The sequence below is a fragment of the Staurois parvus genome, unplaced genomic scaffold (genome assembly GCF_062004578.1).
Source record: "Staurois parvus isolate SC_StPar_1 unplaced genomic scaffold, SC_StPar_1.0 ptg000682l, whole genome shotgun sequence".
NCBI classification, from domain to species: Eukaryota; Metazoa; Chordata; class Amphibia; order Anura; family Ranidae; genus Staurois; species Staurois parvus.
The window spans coordinates 8,716,873-8,738,036 of NW_028318478.1; the positions used below are offsets into that span (position 1 = coordinate 8,716,873).

Genomic DNA, 21,164 nt, shown 5'->3' on the forward strand with positions numbered 1-21,164 from the left:
AAACTGAAGGGAAAATGCCCCAAGAACAAGCAGGAACTGAAGACAGTTGCAGTAGAGGCCTGGCAGAGCATCACCAGGGATGAAACCCAGCGTCTGGTGATGTCTATGCATTCCAGACTTCAGGCTGTAATTGACTGCAAAGGATTTGCAACCAAGTATTAAAAAGTGAAAGTTTGATTTATGATTATTATTCTGTCCCATTACTTTTGGTCCCTTAACATATGCAACCTGTTGTAATTCCTACACCGTTCACCTGATTTGGATGTAAATACCCTCAAATTAAAGCTGACAGTCTGCAGTTAAAGCACATCTTGTTTGTTTCATTTCAAATACATTGTGGTGGTGTAGAGAGCCAAAAATGTTAGAATTGTGTCGATGTCCCAATATTTATGGACCTGACTGTAGATAATAATATAAGATGACAAGCTATAATATCCGCAAAGGTTTAAAAATATGAAAGTGACCAAGTTCAATGACCTTATCTATTATAGTTACATAAATAGATGACAAGATATAATATCCGCAAAAATTTAAGGTGCTAGAAATCAATACACGCACTATGGCGTATGGTGAAGTGCAAATGTACGCAATATAAACATATGGTGAAGTATAGATGTGATAAGAACGTTCCCAATTGGCGTTTCCAGGTGCATATGTGATTAGTCTCTGATTAGCGTAAATCCATGATGGTGAAAGATAAAATAAAATAAATGGCCGTAGATTGCACTCACCAGAGAGCGCAAATGAATGCGCATTTGAGTATTAAGGACCAACTCCTGGCCATCAGCATCAGGTTACTTAAAACATCAGGTTATCTGGTGGGCATCAGTGGGGCAGACAGCACACCATCAGGTAGTATTCGGCACCGAGGATGGATTAGCCACTAGGGGAATCACACTAGTAACTTCAGTCAGGTCACAATGGGTATCCTTGTGGAAAAGACTCACCAGAAGTGAGCCAAAACAAAAAGACTTCCCATAGTGTAGTAACTTTTAATTTATTCAAGGTTAAAATGAAAAGATGAAATAAACTCACAATGGATAAATGATGTCCAAATAGTAACAATCTGGTAGTCTGATGTCATTAAGAAAGTGTACCAAGCATACTGTGTCAATGAGGTAGGCTTCCTGACATGTTTCGTGCACAAGCACTTTTTCAAAGGCCATGATGATTCCTACTTATTGTGTTTGGGTTGAATGGAGTTGAATCCATCTAAATCTCCGAATCATAACATAACAAATGAATCCAAAATTAATTGTGTTCCATTCGTTACTTTCGGATGCATGTGACTCCAGTTCATATCGTCCAATTATTTCATACCATTTCTCTTTGTGGTTTGTACTAGCAGGACTAGCAAGTAATCTCTCAAAATAACAAATTAACATGTGAAAATGAGTATAGCCAATCTTTCGAATTAATTCCAAAAAGTATGTATCGATTCAGAACAACGGATACATGAAACAAGTCCGAATGTTCGAAACAAATTTCAGTAAGCAAAATAGAGATTTGCACTGAAATCACTCTATTCATCCATAATAAGGACTGTATTTAAGTTAAAACTTAAAAAACACTGGGGTAAATAACGATCTTGATATAGGGTTCCTTTGTAAACAAGCTACTGGTTCAGATTACAGAAGCAGGATGGAAAAAACAGAACTGCATCTTTTAATGTTTGTGCTAGTGATATGACATAGGGGTTTATTTACTAAAGCTGGAGAGTGCAAAATTAGGCTCACTTCTGCATAAAAACCAATCAGCTGCTAACCTCAGCTTGTTCAATTAAACTTTGGCTATACAACCTGGACGCTGATTGGTTTCCTTGCAGAAATGCACCTGATTTTATGCTCTCCAGCAAAGCCCCATAATCTCCTGTGCTATCATTTCCAGGGGTGTCAAACTGGTGGCCCTCCAGCTGTTGTAAAACTACAAGTTCCATCATGACTTTGCCTTTGGGAGTCATGCTTGTAACTGTCAATCTTGCAATGGCTCATGGGACTTGTAGTTTGGCAACAGCTGGAGGGCCACCAGTTAGACACCTGTGATTTAGGCTGTCATGAGTAGCAAATATCTAGAAAACATCTTGAATTTAGCAATCTGTAAACTCAAAACACAATTTCTTACATCCTAGCCTGGTAAGTAGCAGGAGGTGAATAAAAATCTCCCCAAAAACAGCACACACAGAAATAAATACCTAATAGAGGCTATAACCTTTGGTATGAGTTCTACTTTAAAGACTTGGTCACTTGAATCTCTACTTTGGCAGCCACATTTTCTGGGGTATACACAGGGGTCTAATTAAAATGTCAGATATCGCTGGTATAATTCTTTACACCAAGGGACTTATCCCTGAAAATAAAAAAAACGTAAAGTGGAACTTCACTCTCTCAATCAACATTGACTATTTGTAATCTTATAATGCTAGCATTTGTAAATAGATAGGAAAGTATATCATATTTACCTGATTTAAACTTTTATTTTCACATTAAGTTGTTTCTTGGTTTCCAGGCCAAGAAAATTATGTCATACATCCCAGGAGTCTTCAAGGTGTTGGCCATGGCCAGAAATACTAGGGGGAGTTTTTCAAAGTGATTTCTCAGCAAACTAAAGAATGGAGACATGGATGGATGGATAAGTTTGCTTTGAAAATTAAAAATTAATTAAATAGCATTTTTGGTTTTTGGTGCCCAGATGTAGATATGTAATTATTATCTGTAGTATGCATCCAGATTGCATCATGAAAACATAAGCCTGATGGTTACCAGTAACTTTTGCATTTTTGTTCCAGTTTTCAGCAATCAGTTTCAATGACTACAATAAGTCACACACTTTGCATAATTCAACAATAATTTCTTTATGCTAGAAGGTAATATGCAATATAGTCTGATGCCATGGTACCTGTACTGTGTGACAGATTAACATGGCTGTAAAGCAAACGTTACAAGTGGTTCAGTGGCTTGAAATGGTCCGATACATTTTTTGCTCTGTTTTATGCAGATAACTCACACATTAGGTAGGAACCTGTGGTGCGTGATCTTTCAAACTATTTTCTTGCACCAGCCAAAGACTTCAGATGACAGGTCAGTAGGCATAAATCAAACATTGAAAGATGGATTTTTATCAAGCTGCCGGAAAAATATGCTAGTAGAGTGGAATAGAGTTTCAGAAGGAGACACCTTTGATACTTCATACCTTTAGGCGACCTGTCAGCCAGATTGGGCACACTGGACTTTTCTTGAGAAGCTCCACATGAATACCTTATCCTGAGCTACATAGACTCACTCTGCTTTTGTTTAAAAGAAGATTTCTCTCTTTGTAACTTACAAGGAGACCAACTTCTAATGACCTTGCCTATTGCATTTTGTGGATGCAGCACTCTCCACCCATACTCTATTGACAAGTTAGGCCTATTTGTATTCACGTTTCATCCATGTTTCACAAAAAGTATATCCAGGTCTGGAGATGTGTTGGAGATGTCCTTGGTACCCAGGAATCACATTCATATATTCTGGTCACACCCTAAACTTAGCCTGTTGTGGAATACTGTAGGGGAGTGTATTAAAAAAAAAAATCACGGGATAAATTAAAGAATCACCTGGCTACATAATTGCTACATTTACTGTAACTATTAGGTATAGATACACTTTAATTGTTCCTTTGTCATCATACATCACTTTATGCCTTTTTTTTTTTTAGGCTCAAAGTTCTGTAATGTTTTAAAAGCATTAAGATACATGACAAATACAGTATGTATATCTTCTCTCATGCATTTAAAAATAATACAACATTGTATAAATAAGAAAGACTATTTCTTTTGAGGAGTTGCTGAGCTGACGCAGCTTAGCAGAAGATAAATGTGCTCCACGTTTCTATTTAAAAAATTGGTGCATGACAAAACACTTGTGTGCCATTAGCCTAAAGCACTTATAAGACTAGCTTTTATTTTAATGGAAATGGGAACAAATTGCATTTTAAATGAGTTGCTCTACAAACAGATGATAAGCAATCAGGTATTAAGCTATCAGGATGTCATAGAGTACCACCTATCCTTCCATATATCTTTCTAACAGATATTCTCCTTACTTTGAACATATGATTGTTGTAATAAGGAAAGCTTTACTAGGTAGAGCAATATTGGTTACAACCTTAAAAACATTGCACTATTTACAAGCCTTTGCTTTATAGACCTTGAAGCCGAACTCCAGCAAAACAGCTAAATACACATTTGAAACACATGTATGTAAACACCCACTCAACCCCCAAATAACCATACTTACCTTTTTGGGCCTCCTAGCCTTTTACCAAGAGCTTGGTGCCAAAAACACTTATTCTAAGTGACTATTTATAAAGCCTGTGAAATCTGGCATTTAATTTTGCTAAACATTTACAAAAAAATACACATTTGACAAAAGTAAAGAAATTAGTTATACCACCTTGAAAATATTTTGTATGGTTAAGGATAGCAAAATGCTGACAGTAAAAACAAATAAAACAACGCTCCAGCCACAAATATTAATATAAAACGAATAGTCCATTAAAAGATAAAATAATAAAAGCAGCTTTTGCTGAAATGTTCAAATTTACTCCAGAGATTTCCTGGACAGTACTTTTTTCTGCAGCTATAGGTCTTAAATCTGATGAGTCCAGGTTGCCTTAGAACCAACTCAGCCTGTGAATGGGCATTGAAAGAAGCGGCACAGTGATGAGCTCCTCTCTCTGTCACTCTTATTTCTGCTCCTATCACAACGCTTCTTGTCATCATATGATCTCAGTGATTCCTTGCGCTGTTTTTTCCTCTCACACTCTAGCTACACTATACAGAGACTGTTGATACAAGGTCAGATTTAGATACTTATACTAAATGCTTATAAACATTTTGTACCTTAATGCAACATATGTATTAAGATACAAAATGCTTCACTCCCTGTCCTAGCACCTCCTGCCCCATAATACTTACCTTTCTCACCGCTCCAGGACTGTCCTGTCTTGTCACATAGCCCTGCTTGAGAGCGTCCCCACAGGGGTGCCCCCTTTAGCACCTGGCTTGCTGAGGGGTTACCCGGAGGAAAGAGGAACAAAGAATGCAGGTAGGAGACTCCAGAAGAGGAGGGAAGGAACCGCTCTGTGCAATGTATCTTTTTTATTTTAGCTAATTCCGACCCAACCATTGTACATATATAGCCAGGTTGGACAAGTGTATGTTAACCAGAATTACCTATTTTTTTTATTTTCTGTAAATTCAACTAAGGATACTATTGATTTTCTGGATGTTTCTCTTTCTGGCAATCTTCAAAAAGCCATTGTCAGCACTGTAGAAATAACTTGCTGAGGGCTAATAACTGTCATTCCAAACATATCACATAAGTCTATTCCAGTCGGGGGAATTAGCTTGTCTTAAGTGCAGTTTCACTAGCACAAAAACTTACAATAGCATAAAAATCAATTTGTTCACTAGTTTGAAGTTTTGTGGCCTACAGAAAGTTGCAATAGAAAAAAAATACATTTGTTCACTAGTTGGAGGTCTCATGGATGCTTACTTTGGCCAAATCCAGGGTGGGGAGGAAAAATAGACAAGAAACACTACAAGAAGGCAATTTTGAGAATGATTGCAAAGAAAAATAAATTTTAAAACCCCCCATATTTGCACTTACTATAGTGTGGAACAACATCAAAACACTGTAATTATTAGGAATAATTTGGGGATGTTGTCTATGGATCCATGCTATATGAAAGTGTAATGATAGTGGGTCTGCTACCTTGGGTTCTTGGATCCAGAAAAAATTTTGAATAAGCCTAATTGATTTTCTGTTTCATGGTGCTATAAATGGGGTCACAATATAATAATAATTGGAAATCATACCAATTTCATAGTGGGTAACAAATTCACAACTGCAAGACTTTCAAAATCATTATTCTGCCAACCATGTCTCCAAGAATTTTGTGTGCTTGGTAACATGTCTTGCCAAAAACATTAAGTAAGTTAGCACAGTAGAACATCTGGTGGGTGCTGTTTCTTATGAGAGAAAAAATCCTTACAATATTTTAAATCATATTTTTTGGTGAAACATGGTGGGGAGTTTTTAATGATTCCTGGTTGGGTGGTGATGTTAGAGCAAGGTTTTTAAATTTGACTTTTTGTTATGAAAACCAGGTAAACACAAAACCTAAACTTTAAATGGGATATTAATCTTTTGATAGATTTTTGACAGATAGTTTATGTATTTACATACATTCTGTTTCCATGGCAGTACTTCTCAGATGGCATGCAGTCTTGTTTGATCTTGGAAGCTAAGCAGGGTTAGTATGTAGGTGGGAGATTGCCTGAGAATGATAGGTTCTGTCTCATCACAGGATTGTACTCTTGTGTTGAGTAGTTACCTCTTCCGCCATTTTATTCTCTATGGCCTCTGCTTAAAATATATATTGTTTGGGGGTTATAAGTCATTTTCTATCAAAAAATGCTCATTTTTACATGTAGAAGAGGAGTGTCAGAATATACCCATACTAGAACTGGTTAATATAGTGTGAATTGTTTTCTTTATATCTTAGATATTATTTGTCTTCCAATCCTGTAGTAAGATTACATGTGTTTTGATAATTTATTTTGTTTGCTTCTCATGTGTTTTCACATGTGGATTTGTACATTGCCCCCCCCCTCCCTGGCCATATGGTTGAACACTAGTTACTATGTTTAAGTATGTTTAATTGGTTAGCTCACATGGCAGGATGTGGTACCATAAATGTGATGTGTGATTTAATGAGACCTTTAGCTTGTTTACAGTGGATTTGATGAAGACCTGAGTGGTTAAAATGCGTCATCCTGAGAAGCGTGTTTTTTGTACATGCCTTGCATTTTTTAAAAAGGATTATAATAAAGGATTTTGTTTTATATTCTGACTCTGCTGATCAGCTTGTGATTTCATTCCATGTGACCTTGGCAATTGAGTTGGGAATGTTGCTTCATGTCAAGGTCTTTAAATGTCATGCTGTACATATGGAAACATGGCTCATTAGCTGACACTGCTACTATACAGTGTTGATCTTTGTTTATACATGCCCACTACTCATTTAATCAAGAAATACTAAAAATTTTTTCTTATTAGACAGAGTAGTGAATCTCTTCCCTGAAAACAAACCAGACTATATTAAACTGTGTTTATAATTGATACATTACCATTCACAGTATATCTTTGATTATTGTGAGCTCATTTGAGGTAGGAGGGACTGATCCCTCATTGGTTCTGTGTACTCTTCAAGGCAGTCTTATCTCAACTTCTTTATTTATTATTTATTTCAGGTACTTGTATAGCACCGTCAATGTACACAGTGCTTTACACATATATATTGAACATTCACATCAGTCCCTAACCCTCTAGGGGTGTACAATCTAAGGTCCCTAACTCACATTTATACATACACATATTAGGGCCAATTTAGACAGGATCCAATTAACCTACCAGCATGTTTTTGGAGTGTGGGAGGAAACCAGAGAACCCGGAGGGGACCCATGCAAGCACTGGGAGAACATGCAAACTCCATGCAGGAGGCGCCATGGTCGGGAATCGAACCCATGACCCATTTACTGCAAGGCAGAAGTGCTAACCACTAAGCCACAGTGCCATCCCTGTTGAACCCTTGATATAATTTAAATTGTCAATAAAATGTTTTATATATAATTGTCACTGTTGATACTGAATTTCTGCTGTACATTTTAAAATTAGTTGCAGCCATCTTTTCCAAATATTTGTTGGTTATGTGCCACCCTTATAAATTTTCCATGGCCATGTGCCACCTATAGCCCTTTTACTGTTTACAATAAAACCATTGGTCTTCATGGGATCCACCCAGAACCCTGGATTAGCACCTGTCTCAGCCTCTCAGCAATCTGCCAGCCTCTCCCCCCCCCCTCCACAGCCCAGCACTCCAGTGAGCACTGGGGGGGGGGGTGTGGAAGAGCAGACATTGGTGACTGACAGCCACTGTTCTCTGCTCAGAGCGGCAGGGAGAACTGAGCAAGCAGGTGGGTTTGATCACTCAGTTCTCACCCTTAGAGCCGGCGGGGGACAGATGCAGCATCAGATGGATGCTGCATCCACCTAGGTAAGTATAAATTTAATGTATGTAAAAATATAAATCTGTCTGATGAATAATATATACATTTATCAAAAGAAAAAAAACACCATACTTCTCTTTTAAATGACCTGTTCTCCTTAATGTTTGTAGGTTTCACTAGAAAACACTTGATTTTCCTTAGGAATAGTTGGCAAGCATTACAGAGACCATGTAAAAAAGAAGTGGTATTTTTGTAGGTTCAGTATATTCGTGCTTTAGCTGCTTCAGGTAGTAAAACATTTACATTTCAGAAACGTACTCACAATTTACAGGAAAGATAGAAATATGGGAGCTGCCATTGCTGACTTGTTTCCAAGAGTCCATGCACACGAGACACTTTAATGCAGGCCACAAATAGGTTTTTGCTTTCCCGGCATGGGGAGGCACAGGTGTTGCGTGTATTCCTGTGCCAGCATCACTTTAATTTCTACTGGGACACAGGGCTGCACGGACACTGTGCTGTGTCCTAATATGACATGCGGATGAGTGTGGGTGCACCCTGTATGTGTTCAGGGAACTGCATTTGTACTCACCCACATGTCATATTAGAACACAATGGCTGTGTCTGTGCAGCATCATGTCGGAGTAGAAAGGTATGGGATGCCGGTACAGGGATGCATGAATCACCTGTGCATCCCCATGCTGGGAAAACACAGATCTACATGGGGCTCGTAGTAAAGCCCCCTGTGTGAATAGATCCTAAAGGTGTGAGTTCCAGGGCTGTCACCCTTATTTTCCCTTCATGACCTAATGAATCTCTAAACTGAAATCAGCATACAAGCAGTCCTGTTTCAGGGCACTTGATATGAACCTAAGTAAGCCAGGTAAATAACTCGTCAAGTACTGAAGCAAGTATAGGAATGACAGGTCTGTGTGCAGAGCTTGTAACTCCAAAAAACAATCAAAGATAGATCCCATTTTTCTATCCCCACAGGTTCTTTTTAGAAAACATTTGGTTATAGTATGACAAGTCAGTGATAAATACTGATAAGTTCATGTTTATTGCTTTCTAAGCCCCATGGTAGAACAGATGGCGTTAAAATAACTACACTGCAAAACCTGATGATGAAGGTATTGAAAATAGAAATGTATTTTCCATGTCTGATTTCTAAAGTAAGTTAGACACCAGCGGCATGAGTCATCAGTAAGCAAAGAAGCTGTTCTTGTATGCATAATTATATTGGTATTAAGGAAATGTTGGCATTCTGAAATATATGCTACAGCTGTCTTGTGCAGTATGAAGAATCATACATATGCTGGCAATAGTTTGACTTTTTCAAACGCTTATAATATCTTTTTCACAATGCTCACTTTATTTACGTTATAAGTATGCAAAGGGGCGGACTGACAACTCATGGGGCCCCCGGGCAATAGGGGATAATGGGGCCCCTGTGTCCCTTGCCCAAACTCAAAAAAGCCTATGAAAAAGGTACCAGGGGCATCTCATGGGGCCCCCTACTGACCCCGGGCCCTCGGGCAGTGCCCGAGTTTCCAAATGGTCAGTCCGCCCCTGAGTATGCATTACCCACATACCATTAGTTATTTCCTGTTGTAACTTCACATTGATTTTCCATAGAGATGGACGTATAGTAAAATATCCAATAACATAAATAACAATACATCATTTAATTTTTTAGCTTTTTTATGGCAAGGTGCTATAATGAACTGTTGAGGAATTGGTAGCTGAGGAATTAACTGTAGCAGTTTTGCCATATATGCGCTTGTGTCTTGGCAAATGCAGCATGCTTTCAGTTGCATATAAGATCAATTTGAGATTCTTGAGCATTCATAGTTGCATTTGACTTGCAGTAGATCTCCTTGTGACCAAAGAAAAACGTGAACAAAATATCAGGCTTTTAAAAAGAGTTAGTTGGTGAGTTTGACTGAGCATTTCCTTTGGTAGTAAATCACCATATGAAATCTAAAGTAGCATTTGCCAGTGAGAACCATAAGGTTATAGAGTTAAAATTTATAGACATCTATTTAAAGATAGTTGTTTTCAATATAAAGAAGAGGGCTTTTGTTATTTAACTCTCTTGATAATGGGTTTACTGTTTTCTTGATAATAAACTTATTATACAGAGAGAAGGAAAATATGAAACGGGAGCCATGAGAATCATCAAGATGAAGTTCTTCACTTCCCTTCAGTTGGATTGCATTCTAGAACAAGACCATGTGAGATAGCAGAAGTCAGCTTCAAGCAGGGATTCTCCTACTACTATTAGTTGTAGTGAAACAGACATTGTGATTTCCAGAAATATATCCATTCTTCTCAAACCAATTTGGTAATAGTAGACTGCTTTTTATAAAAACAACAAAGTAGTATTTAATAAATGAGAACAGAAATGAAAAACTAAGAGAGAAATTTACTAAAAATGGAGCACGCAAAATCTAGTACAACTGTGCATGGTAGTCAATCAACTATTAACTTCAGCTTGTTCAGTTAGGCTTTGACAGTAATCCCTGGTTCACACTGGATCTGGCTTTGAGATTGTGTGACTTCACATGCGGACGAATGATTTCACAGCCGCATGTCAGTGAGACTTGGCAGCCATCTGTGTGATTTCATGCACAGATATCTATGTAAGTCGCACCTGAAATTGCAAAAAATAAGTGCTGGAACATTTTTCAAATTGGTGCAGTACCAAATGGTTCCAGTGCCCACAATAGGGTACAACTTGTCATGCAATTTGAAACTGTCAGATCGCATGTATTAAGGTAAAAAAAGTTTTGGCTGTAGAACCACTTTAAGGTATTGAAGCCAGAGTAAACATAATAGCCAAGCAAATAGCTTTTTAAAGGAGGAAGACAGCAATGGCAATCTCCATGTTTCTCTAAGGAAAGTATCACTATAACATTTAGGTTGAGAACATAATATCAAGATGCCTTTATTTCATATTTAGAGTGTTGTGTCTTATTTGAAAGTAATGTATATAGGTTCTTTAAAGTGAAATTAAACATACTGTCAAATTAAAGACACTTGCGGTGCCTCTTTGTACATTTGTTAACTCGTTTAGGGTCTTGATAACTGGCTGGTTCAATGGTCCACCACAACCACTCTAAGACTCTCTGGCAACCTTCGGCAATCAGATGTGACTTTCAAAGTTCTGCAGAAAAATAGCTGAGGGAAAACAAATTCAAATAGATTATATTTTCTGAAATTTTGATTCCTGGCTGTCCACCTAAAACTCATCAAAAATAAGCTGTCACAATTTAAAAATCATAATAATGGTTAAGAATCATAACATTCCTACTTTTTTTTCTGTCTTCTGCAGACAAATTCTTGAAATGATGGTCGTGTAGGTTATAAAATATGGCAAACAGGAAACGTCAAAGCACCGCAGCAAGCATGCTGGACCAAAGACCAAGATCCTGCCCTTCTTCTCCTCATATGGGCAGTCGTGATAACCAGGACTCTGTATATGAGGAGCCTGTGGTGCATGAGTACACCAATACACAGATACCCAGCATGCACACTACAACCAACCAGGAGGAACAAGACTGTAATGACAACAGTGGTGATGGGGATTCAAGTTCTGACTATGTAAATAACACTTCAGATGAGGAATATGATGAAGGGCTTCCTGATGAGGAGGAAGGAATCACATATTATATACGATATTGTCCTGAAGATGATAGTTACCTAGAAGGTATGGACTGCAATGGGGAGGAGTATATTCCCAATGAGGAGCACCATATAGAGACAGATGAATGTGTTGAAGCAGTGGAAGATGAATGGACAGACTCCAAGATACAGCAGCAAGAATGTACAGATGAAGAAATAGGGCATGAAAGTCAGATTCAAATGTTGGAGGAGGATAATTCGTCTTCATTAGAAGTTCAAGACCAAGAGGAAACAGCTCAGTACAGTGAAAATGAAGAAGCATATCAAGACTACTATCCAACAGAAACTAATGGAAATTCACTTCCACAATCCCCTTTTCATGCAAGGAAAACTGAGGGGGAAGCAGAAGACCAAGAGGAGGACATTGATCAGATTGTTGCTGAGATCAAAATGAGCATGAGTATGAGCAGCATAAATAGTCCAACTGACATGAGCCCTGAGCACACTGGACTAGAAACTGAGCCAAAAGACCATCAGGAAACAAGCCAGAAAACAGACGCTGCCCAAACTGCCAGCAGACATGAAGGTCGGCCAAAATCATTAAATATTCCCTCAGCTACAAAGCATGTTGGTGACATCCAAAGAAACTACAAAGGAAAAGTTCGAACTCCAGAAGAAAGGCAGAAATGGTCTCAAGAACAGGTTGGTAATCTTTTTCAAAAATTTTGTTTTATCCTACACTTTTAACTGTATTAGCTGTACCAAAGACGTGTTTAGAAGGTATGTAATGTTTTTTCGATTTGACTTTTGGATTCATTTAAGGGTATAATCATTGTTTATAATAAAGAAAGTGCTTATCCAGATATATTAAAAAGTCTCGGCAATTGGTCATGAAATGTTTACTAAAGCGGAAGATCAGGATTCCAATCAGCATTCCCCCCTTGAAAAAATAACATGTAACGAAAGTCTTAGGGATTTAGTTATTCAGCCACAACCGAGAGAGCGTAGGGAAGGATTTTCTTCAGGAAAGGTACAAAGTGTTTCAGCTTTTGATGTAGTTTATTTTTCTTATCCTTGTGGGATTGTTAGCATACTTTTTAATTAACATTCAAATAGGTCTGTAAGGCCGTCTCAAGCCCTGAAAAGTCAAGCAATAAGCATATGATGAAAAAATGGTTACCTTCAGTAAAACCCATATGACGAAACAATCAATACGGAGATATATAGTCAGTATATATATTTCTATGTCCTTTCAGCATTGCATTTGGTTCTTTAATAATATGGCCTCATTGACCAATAAAGTTAAACCATAATCATTGTTTTTTCAAACCCCTGCTGATCAGTGTGGCAGCCTATCACACTAAAGAATCAGTAAGGAGACAGAAAGATCAGGGATAATGCCTGGTACACACTATGTGTTTTTTGGGGCTGAACATAAAAAACCCTGAAAAATCTGAGGAGCCTGCTGTACTAGCTATTTGATGTTAGTACAGTGATCTCCCCATTGAGCTATTGTGTTCTGACAGGAGGACTGCCCCCCACGCCAGAACACACTGGTCAGTGCATGCAGCCATTCTCTGTGAGTGTCGACTGGATGCTGATCGGCAGATTTGTTTTGCAATACCTGTTCTACAGAAGTTGGACGTGCAGCTGGCCTCTGTCGGACAGGCTGCTGTACACACGGGCCTTATGTTAACCTATTTAACATATACTGGACGATATTTGGTCCATGTGTACCAGGCATAAGTTTGACAACATTTTTATATATTCTCAGCATATAATTCTGGATCTACAGATCATTTTATCATGTGCTTAGTTTGCATTGCTCAACTATGTTATATGCTTATTGTAAGCCAACCTTGCAGTAATTCTTCCAGTTTTCTGTGTGCAGCAATACCTACCTGCTGCACTTGTTTTGTTGCCAATGTTTAGGTAGTGGCAGACTTTAGTTAAAATGTTTTTTTCTTATCTTAATATGGGCACAATGGGCAGACTGAGGTGGAATTTGAGTGGTAGAGGTAGAGACTTATGCCTGGTACAGAGGCGTATTTGCTGTGAGTCAAACAAGGCATTTGTCTTTGACTGCATTTTTCAAGGGGGGGGGGGTGATGTCACTGTGGCCCCCCCAGAAGAAAGACCGCTGGTTCCCCTTATCACCAGGGCTGAGCAGCAGAGCAGAGTGAAGGGAGCACCGCTCCCCGGAAGAATGGCTGCTGGTTCTCCTGGGCAGCAGAGCGGAGTGATGGGAGCAGCCATGACACTCCAGGAACAGAGCCACTGTGACGGTGAGTTTCTCTCCAGGGGGAAGGGGAGAGGGGGAGTCGCGGGAGCCGCGGTGTGCGGATGGGTCACAGGTGAGGGGGCAGGTGGGTGGCAGTGGGGGCCAGGGGCGGTAGATTTTTTGTGTTGCCTAGGGCAACACAAATTCTAAATACACTCCTGGCTTGGTACACACAGGCCGAATAGCAGCTGGTATCTGCTGGTGCAACAGAAACTGGTCGACATTCGGCATGTGTGTACAGCAGATTGTCCAACAGAATCTAACCGAACATCTGGCTCCTGTACAACGGGCATGCCAAAAAAGATCTGCCAATCGGCATCCAATCCGGTGTATTCTGGCAGAGCACGGAGGGGGGGGGAGTGGGCAGTCCCCATGTCAGAGCTTAATAGCTCAGTGAGAGATCGCTATACAATCATTGCATAGTTAGTACAGTGAGCTCCTCCCGAGTGCCTCAGTTTTTTTTGTTCAATCTGCTGGTCTGATCAAAAAAAAAAAACTCATAGTGTGTACCAGGCATTAAAAAAAATTCTTGTGTATGTTTAACCACCTCCCGCCCGCCATATAGTCCAATGAAGGGCGCAAGGTGGTTTTCTCGTTCTGGGAGGACGTCATATGACGTCCTCCCATTCTCACCGCACATGCGCGACTCAGGGAGTGCGCAGCGCAGTGATCGGCAGTGCGCTGTGTCCCTCGGACACAGCGGATCATCGATCTACGGAAAGAGCCGAAGATGTTGGCTCGGTCATGTGATCAGCTGTGTCCAATCACAGCTGATCACATGTAAACAGGGAAATTCCGGTTATCTGCATTTCTCTCCTCACGAGCTGTCACGCTGACAGCTCGAGAGGAGAAGAGAGCCGGTAATCGGCATTCCGCGGAGGGGACATGTACACTGATCATCAGGGCACTGATGATCAGTGTGCCCTGATGATCAGTGTGGCCCCAGAAGTGCCACCTGTCAGTGTCCATCAGTGCCAGCTGTCAGTGCTGAACAGTGCCACCTGCCAGTGCCTATCAGTGCCACATCAATGCCACATATCAGTGTCTACCAGTGCACATCAATGCCACATATCAGTGCCCATCTGAGCTGCCTTTCAGTGTCACCCATCAGTGCCAGTCAGTGCCACCTATCAGTGCCATAGTAACATTGTACTACTTTGGGGAAGTGATCAGTATTTTTTTTTTTTTTTTACACAATTTGCTTATAGCAAAGAATTACTTTGCTATAAGCAAGCATTTACCTGAATGACATCGATTCATTCACGGTTTTTTTTTTTTTGTGCTTAGCTGTGATTTGGCCACAGCTAATCACATGACATGTGCATGTGATTAGCTGTGACCATTCACAGCTAGACACTAGTATACAATGGATGGCATGAATGAAGCCATCCATTGTATAGAACTGTCATGTGACCTGCTGTGATTGGTCACAGCAGGTCACATGGTACCGGCAACGGGGGCCGGTACTGAGATCTGTCATCGGCTGTGTCTGAGGTACACGGCCGGTGACAGATCTGCAAGCACACGAACTGCGCATGTGCGGGAGGACGCCATAAGGCGGCCTCCCGAAAAGCTAGTACATTTTTCAGGACACGATACGGCTATTGGCTGGGCGTCAAATGGTTAATGTATGGCTCAAATCACACCGCACAGACATCGCATGTAATTCTCACAGCAATGCAGTGCAGTTCCTCTGTGAATTGCATGTGGTGTCCAGCACTGCATTAGTGTGAACGTGGTCTTAGGGCCAGTTCACACCACATGCAGTCCAGTGAATCTTTTTCTGCATCAAAAACACATGAAAAGTAGGTTATATGGTTTCCAAAGGCATAGTTCACACCAGTGCGGTCAGTTCCAGGTTGTTCCAGTTCCAGAAAAAAAAAGTAGAACATACTGCATTTTTCCTGCACTGGACTATACTGGAATGTGGTAAAACATAAAAAATGTACTGGAACCCAGTACAGTGAAAAAAAAGGGAAAAAGAAGCATCTGGAAACACATCAAGAATGCAAACAAAAAAAACCAGGATAAGAACTGATACTTCCTGTGCAGGAATTACATATCCCACATTCCCTAGATCTTTCAAGCTAGTCCTGGTGCACTGGTGCAGGTGAGAGCTAAATAGTAATTAGATCTGTCAGAGACACAAACAGGCAGAACAATTAACAGAGAGATCACTATGTTGGAAAAGATGTGTTATCATCACATTAGCACTCCCACATTTGTGATGCAAAACAGTGAAAATGGTGAGGCATAGATTGGACGCTGCTGCAGAACAAGAAGTAGCTTGGTTTATTGGCAAATAGGGACAGCTACAGTAGGTGAATGAACACATGGACATAGGGGAATTTATCAGTTAACAATTAACATAGAGATAACTATGTTGGAAAAGATGTGTTTTCATCACATTAGCACTCCCACATATGTGATGCAAAACAGTGAAAATGGTGAGGCATAGAATGGACCCTGTGTGACCCAGAACAAGAAGTAGCTTGTTCCATTGGCAAATGGGGACAGTTACAGTAGATGAATGAACACATGGACATAGGGGAATTTATCAGTCATGACACTTGCAGCCCATCAAAACATGGTAAAGTAAGCAAACAACACACAGAATATAACTGTACCAATACCTACTTAAACAAACAAAAACATTTGAAAGTGTAAAATGCCTTTAAATTTTTTTTTTATAAACTACTGATTTTAATTACTTTAATTTAAAACAAATTACACTGAAGTGCTTTTTCTAAGTGACGTAAGGTATAGCAAACGATAAGGCTCCATACACACTAGGCTTAAAAAAAACACCAGTTTCCTTTGTAATAAAAAAAGATGATATAGAGCTTTTTTTGTACACAGTTTAGGCAAGTTTATGAGAGTTTGGCATTTTTTTCTGCCAGAAAGCTCCAATCAAAATCAGCAAAATTAATCCTAATTTGTTCTGCTCTTAAAGAAAAATTCCAGTCTTCCCCCAAAAAATTATAATTCAGCAGCTTTTAATATAAGGACATTTACCTTTTCAGGGTTCCAGGGATGTCCTCACCCAAGCCGATTCTTCAATTGGTGTTGGGTGCAGGTGCCAGTATCTTAGGTAAGGGAAACAGGCAGTGAAACCTTCCTACTGTGCATTCATGAGCCACGCTGCTCTTTGTGAATAGCCCCTCAATTTACTGAGACCTGTTATGCGTGCCAAAAGGCTGCAGAGAGAAGGAGGAGGGACCTAATTTTGCCACGTCGATCTGACCAGAGGTGGGAGCGAGAACCTGTCAAAACCAGGTACCCACTCCCCCCAAAAAAGTAAAAGTGCCTAATGTGGCGTTGAACGGGGGGGGAGGTTGCAAACAAGCAGAACTTCTCCATTTTGGTTGAAATTCCATTTTAAGAATTAATAGGATAAGGTACAGAACTCCCCAGGAATCTTATGTCCTGCTTGGGTAATTCACATGATAATTTTCCTACTAACATACAGTAAGGGCTCGTTCACACTTGACTGTTTTACCAACACTTGCCACACGTCCCTATAGCGTTTGGCAAGCGTTGGTCCAGCATTTGTGGAGCGTTTTTTACGCTTGGCAAACATTCCGCAAACGCCGCATGCGCAGTTTACCGGCGGTTGCTAGGTGTTTGCCGAGCGTTAAAAATGCCCCACGAACGCCTATAATGAAGTTTGAATGGTGTTACCGCTCCGCAAACGCCCCGCAACCGCGTTGCAACCGCACCGGGCGTTTGCGGAGTGGCACCATAGACTAGAATAGGAGGCTTCAACGCCTCTTGACTCGACCAGAGGCATCCGTTTTGCCGCGCCTCGCCGCTAATGCTCCCGTTAGAACAGCACCATGTGCTGCAATGTGCAGAATTGTCCAAGGCGTTTGGAAAGCGGTAAAAACGCTTCCCAAACGCCTCTCTGCTGCCTGCGCACAACGCTAGTGTGAACGTAGCCTAAGTGTTTCAGGTTTGTTAAAATGCCTCCTAGACTTTATCATTACCGAAAAGGAAACAGAATCAGCGTTTTTTATTATTACAACACTGGGTATGGTCAGGTGATCATAATGAAGGCTGGTCCTTCATTTAGAAATCAGTGTTAGAAAGGACATTTGTAAATACAGGTTCTTCAGAACAGCGTTAAGGAGCAAAGCTGCAAAACAATTTTCGAAAAAACTTCCAATAATTACAGTATAGTACCAACCTTTCCATTGTATATATATAGGGATTTTTTTTTGCTTGAACAAAAATGGAGCTCCACTTTAAAGTAGAATCACATCAATGTATAAAGAAATACATTTTGTACACTGATGAGTATCTCTGGCCTCCGGGCCTGACAGCATCTGTCAAGTGGATCTCTCCAGACTAAAGATACTGCATTCTGCTTTTGCAGCTAAAAGCAATGAACAGTACCATGAACACCTTGGCAGTTATATCAAGTGTATTTCAAATGCAAAACGGTACAATGAGTTCATGTAAGCACAATACAGTTCAGCAGACCAATATCACAGTAAGTGCAAGACACATTAATACTGTGATTTTACAGCAAGCACAATCCTCTGCAATACGTCTATTTCATAATATGCACAATGCACTTTACTACTACAGTTTCACAATAAGCACAACGCACATTAGTGTTGTACTTAAATCATATGTAAACCCTCACCTTGTAAAACAACAAATTTTGTTTAAAATAGAAATGAAAGGCAAAACATTTGTGTATAGATATAAAAAAAAAATATTAAAAAAAATATTTGTTTCCACTTTTTTATAAGTGATCTCATTTCTTCTGTTCTTATCTGCATACGAGCTGGGGGAGGAGAAACAGCAGAGCACTGAAGGGAAGTGCAGGGGGGCATGTCAGAACAAGTCTGATCACTGGAAAAGAGCAGGTTGAGTTCCCAGCATAGCTAAAAAAAATGACCACGCTGTGCTCTCCTGCCTAGTATGGTCAGTTTTTGATAGGAAAGCAGAGGGACTGGCGGGAATACCAGGGACTTCACACAAAGGAAGCAATACGAAGAGAACATGATACGTTCTCTACATGGTACAGCAGGCACATATCAGGAATATGAAATGTTGGTTTTACATATTCTTTAAACACTGGGGTTGATTTACTAAAGTAGTAGAGACTTAATTTAGCAAAATGTATGTTCAGATGATTAGATTAGTAATAAAAGTAAAGCTGTACTTACTTGAATTTCTGAGCTAATCAAACAATTCTCCTATACAGTATATAATTGGGTATTCAATGTGAATATACTTTATACACTTTATTATTACTTTATTTATTTGCGTTAAAGTAGACATGAAATATGAAAAAAAAACATAAACCTCTATGGTGTGCATTCTCAGTGTCTCAATCCAGAGCACTAAGGGGGGATTTACTAAAACTGATGCACTCAGAATCTGGTGCAGCTGTGCATGGTAGCCAATCATCTTCTAACTTCAGCTTGTTCAATTAAGCCTTGACAATAAAACCTGGAAACTGATTGGTTTCTATGCAAAGTTGCACCAGATTGTACTCTCCAGCTTTAGTAAATAACCCCCTAAGTGTCATTTCTGTCTGCGGCCCCATTCCTCAGCTATCTGCATGAGTTCTGGTTTACACTAGGGTGACTTTCAGCATGACTTTGTTGTAGAACTTTTCCAGCTACATGGTGCGACGTCAAAGCGATTTTAAAGCTACCTTACTGATAAGAAGCATTCCTAAGTGTCATTTCTGCTGCCTTGTTCCTCTGCTATCTGCATGAATCACTTCTGAGAATTTTTTCTGACACCAAGAGAAAAAAGGTGACAGGGGAGGTACCTCCAGCAGATTGACAACCTCAGCTCTGTTCCTGTGGGCTGTGTGGAGGGGGAGTGTATCTTTCCTCCAACCAACTATCAGAGCTCTCCTCACTGAGCTCTGCAGAGTGTAATTTCAGCTCTCCTCCCCATTTTTTCAGAACTCTCAGACAAACTTTATAATTTGCCACTTTGAATGGATGTATAGAAGAGAAGACTGCAGATAGACAGGTAGAACGTAGGAGGATTTGTTTCATTTCTGTGTATCACCTGAGGCCAGTCACTTCACTAAGTTTATGAAAGGGTTTACAAACACTTTAAGGGAGGCATTTTTAGAGATCTTAAAAAAGAGTGATTGATCTACTGGAGTCATTCCAAGATATTGAATGCAACAGGTCACTGAAAGATACATTTCTTGGACTCTTACTAGGACCTTTTTCTTGGCATCCTTGATGCAACCAGTGAAAATCACAGTGAATGATTTCACCAAGACTTAGCAAACACAGAGAAGCTGTACCAAAGAAAGCAACGTCCTTGTAGGCTAGCTGACTTCTGACGGACCCATAACAGAGAGATTCTTGAGTTGAAATTTAGCAGAAAATTAAATACTGCTTCTTTTCAGAGAACAGTTTTGTGTTTTAATTAACTTGTAAATACACAGTAGGCTATGATCAAAGTGAAGCTTTGTGTTACTCAAAACCCTTGCCTAATAGAGAAATTCTAAAAACATACTTCAAGGAATACGATAGGAGTCACCAAGTTTTGTTTCTGTGACATATTTCTGTTTTCTTCTGCAGTGCACGTTAATAAAACAACTGAAATACCCTTTTTTCTGGAGAAAATGCTGTACTAGGCACCCCCCTGTGCTAGTCTTTCATCTTAAAACCTAGCATTTGGCATGTAATCTCTGCTGAAGAGAATGATCAGAGTTCTTTTTGGTTGTTCCTCCCTAACAGAAGAAATGGCAATGCTGAAGGTATCCTGGAATAGCTGTTTTCTCCAGAATTGGTATTTCTTTCCTATTATGATATAGTCTTTATTTATCCATCCAAGAAATATTGTTAATATTTGAAGCCAACTTTTAGCCCTGTTCACACCAGTGTGACTTGTCTTGTGACTTGACAATTCAAAGTCACGTGACAAGTCGCATCCCATTTGTGGCAATGGAACCGTGAAAATTGGTGCGACTTCATTTCGACTTAAGTTGACAGTATGTCAATGAAATTGCACTGAATAGTTGGCTTTGAAGTCGCACTGAGTATCGTGACATCAAAGCCTCACTGCTGCGAACCAGGGCTTAAAGTGAACCTGTGCTATGCTAATGCAGGGCAAACAAACTGTTTCGCTTTAATGCAGTAGAACTCTAGAGCACCAAGAGCTGATGGTAAAACCTGATACTTTAGGGCTTGGAGCAGCATGTGAAAAATTCTATGTGCAATG

General features: G+C 39.8%; 1 protein-coding gene across 2 annotated transcripts in view; it reads left to right on the top strand.

Annotated features, from left to right (window-relative positions):
• APBA2 (amyloid beta precursor protein binding family A member 2) overlaps window positions 1-21,164 on the top strand; it is a 507,206-nt gene that overhangs the window by 246,162 nt on the left and 239,880 nt on the right. For both annotated transcript variants that reach the window (XM_089652450.1, XM_089652449.1), the window contains exon 3: window positions 11,385-12,376. In XM_089652450.1, coding sequence (XP_089508576.1) covers window positions 11,423-12,376 — 954 coding nt within the window. In that variant the 5' untranslated portion in view covers window positions 11,385-11,422. The remainder of the gene's footprint in view (window positions 1-11,384; window positions 12,377-21,164) is intronic.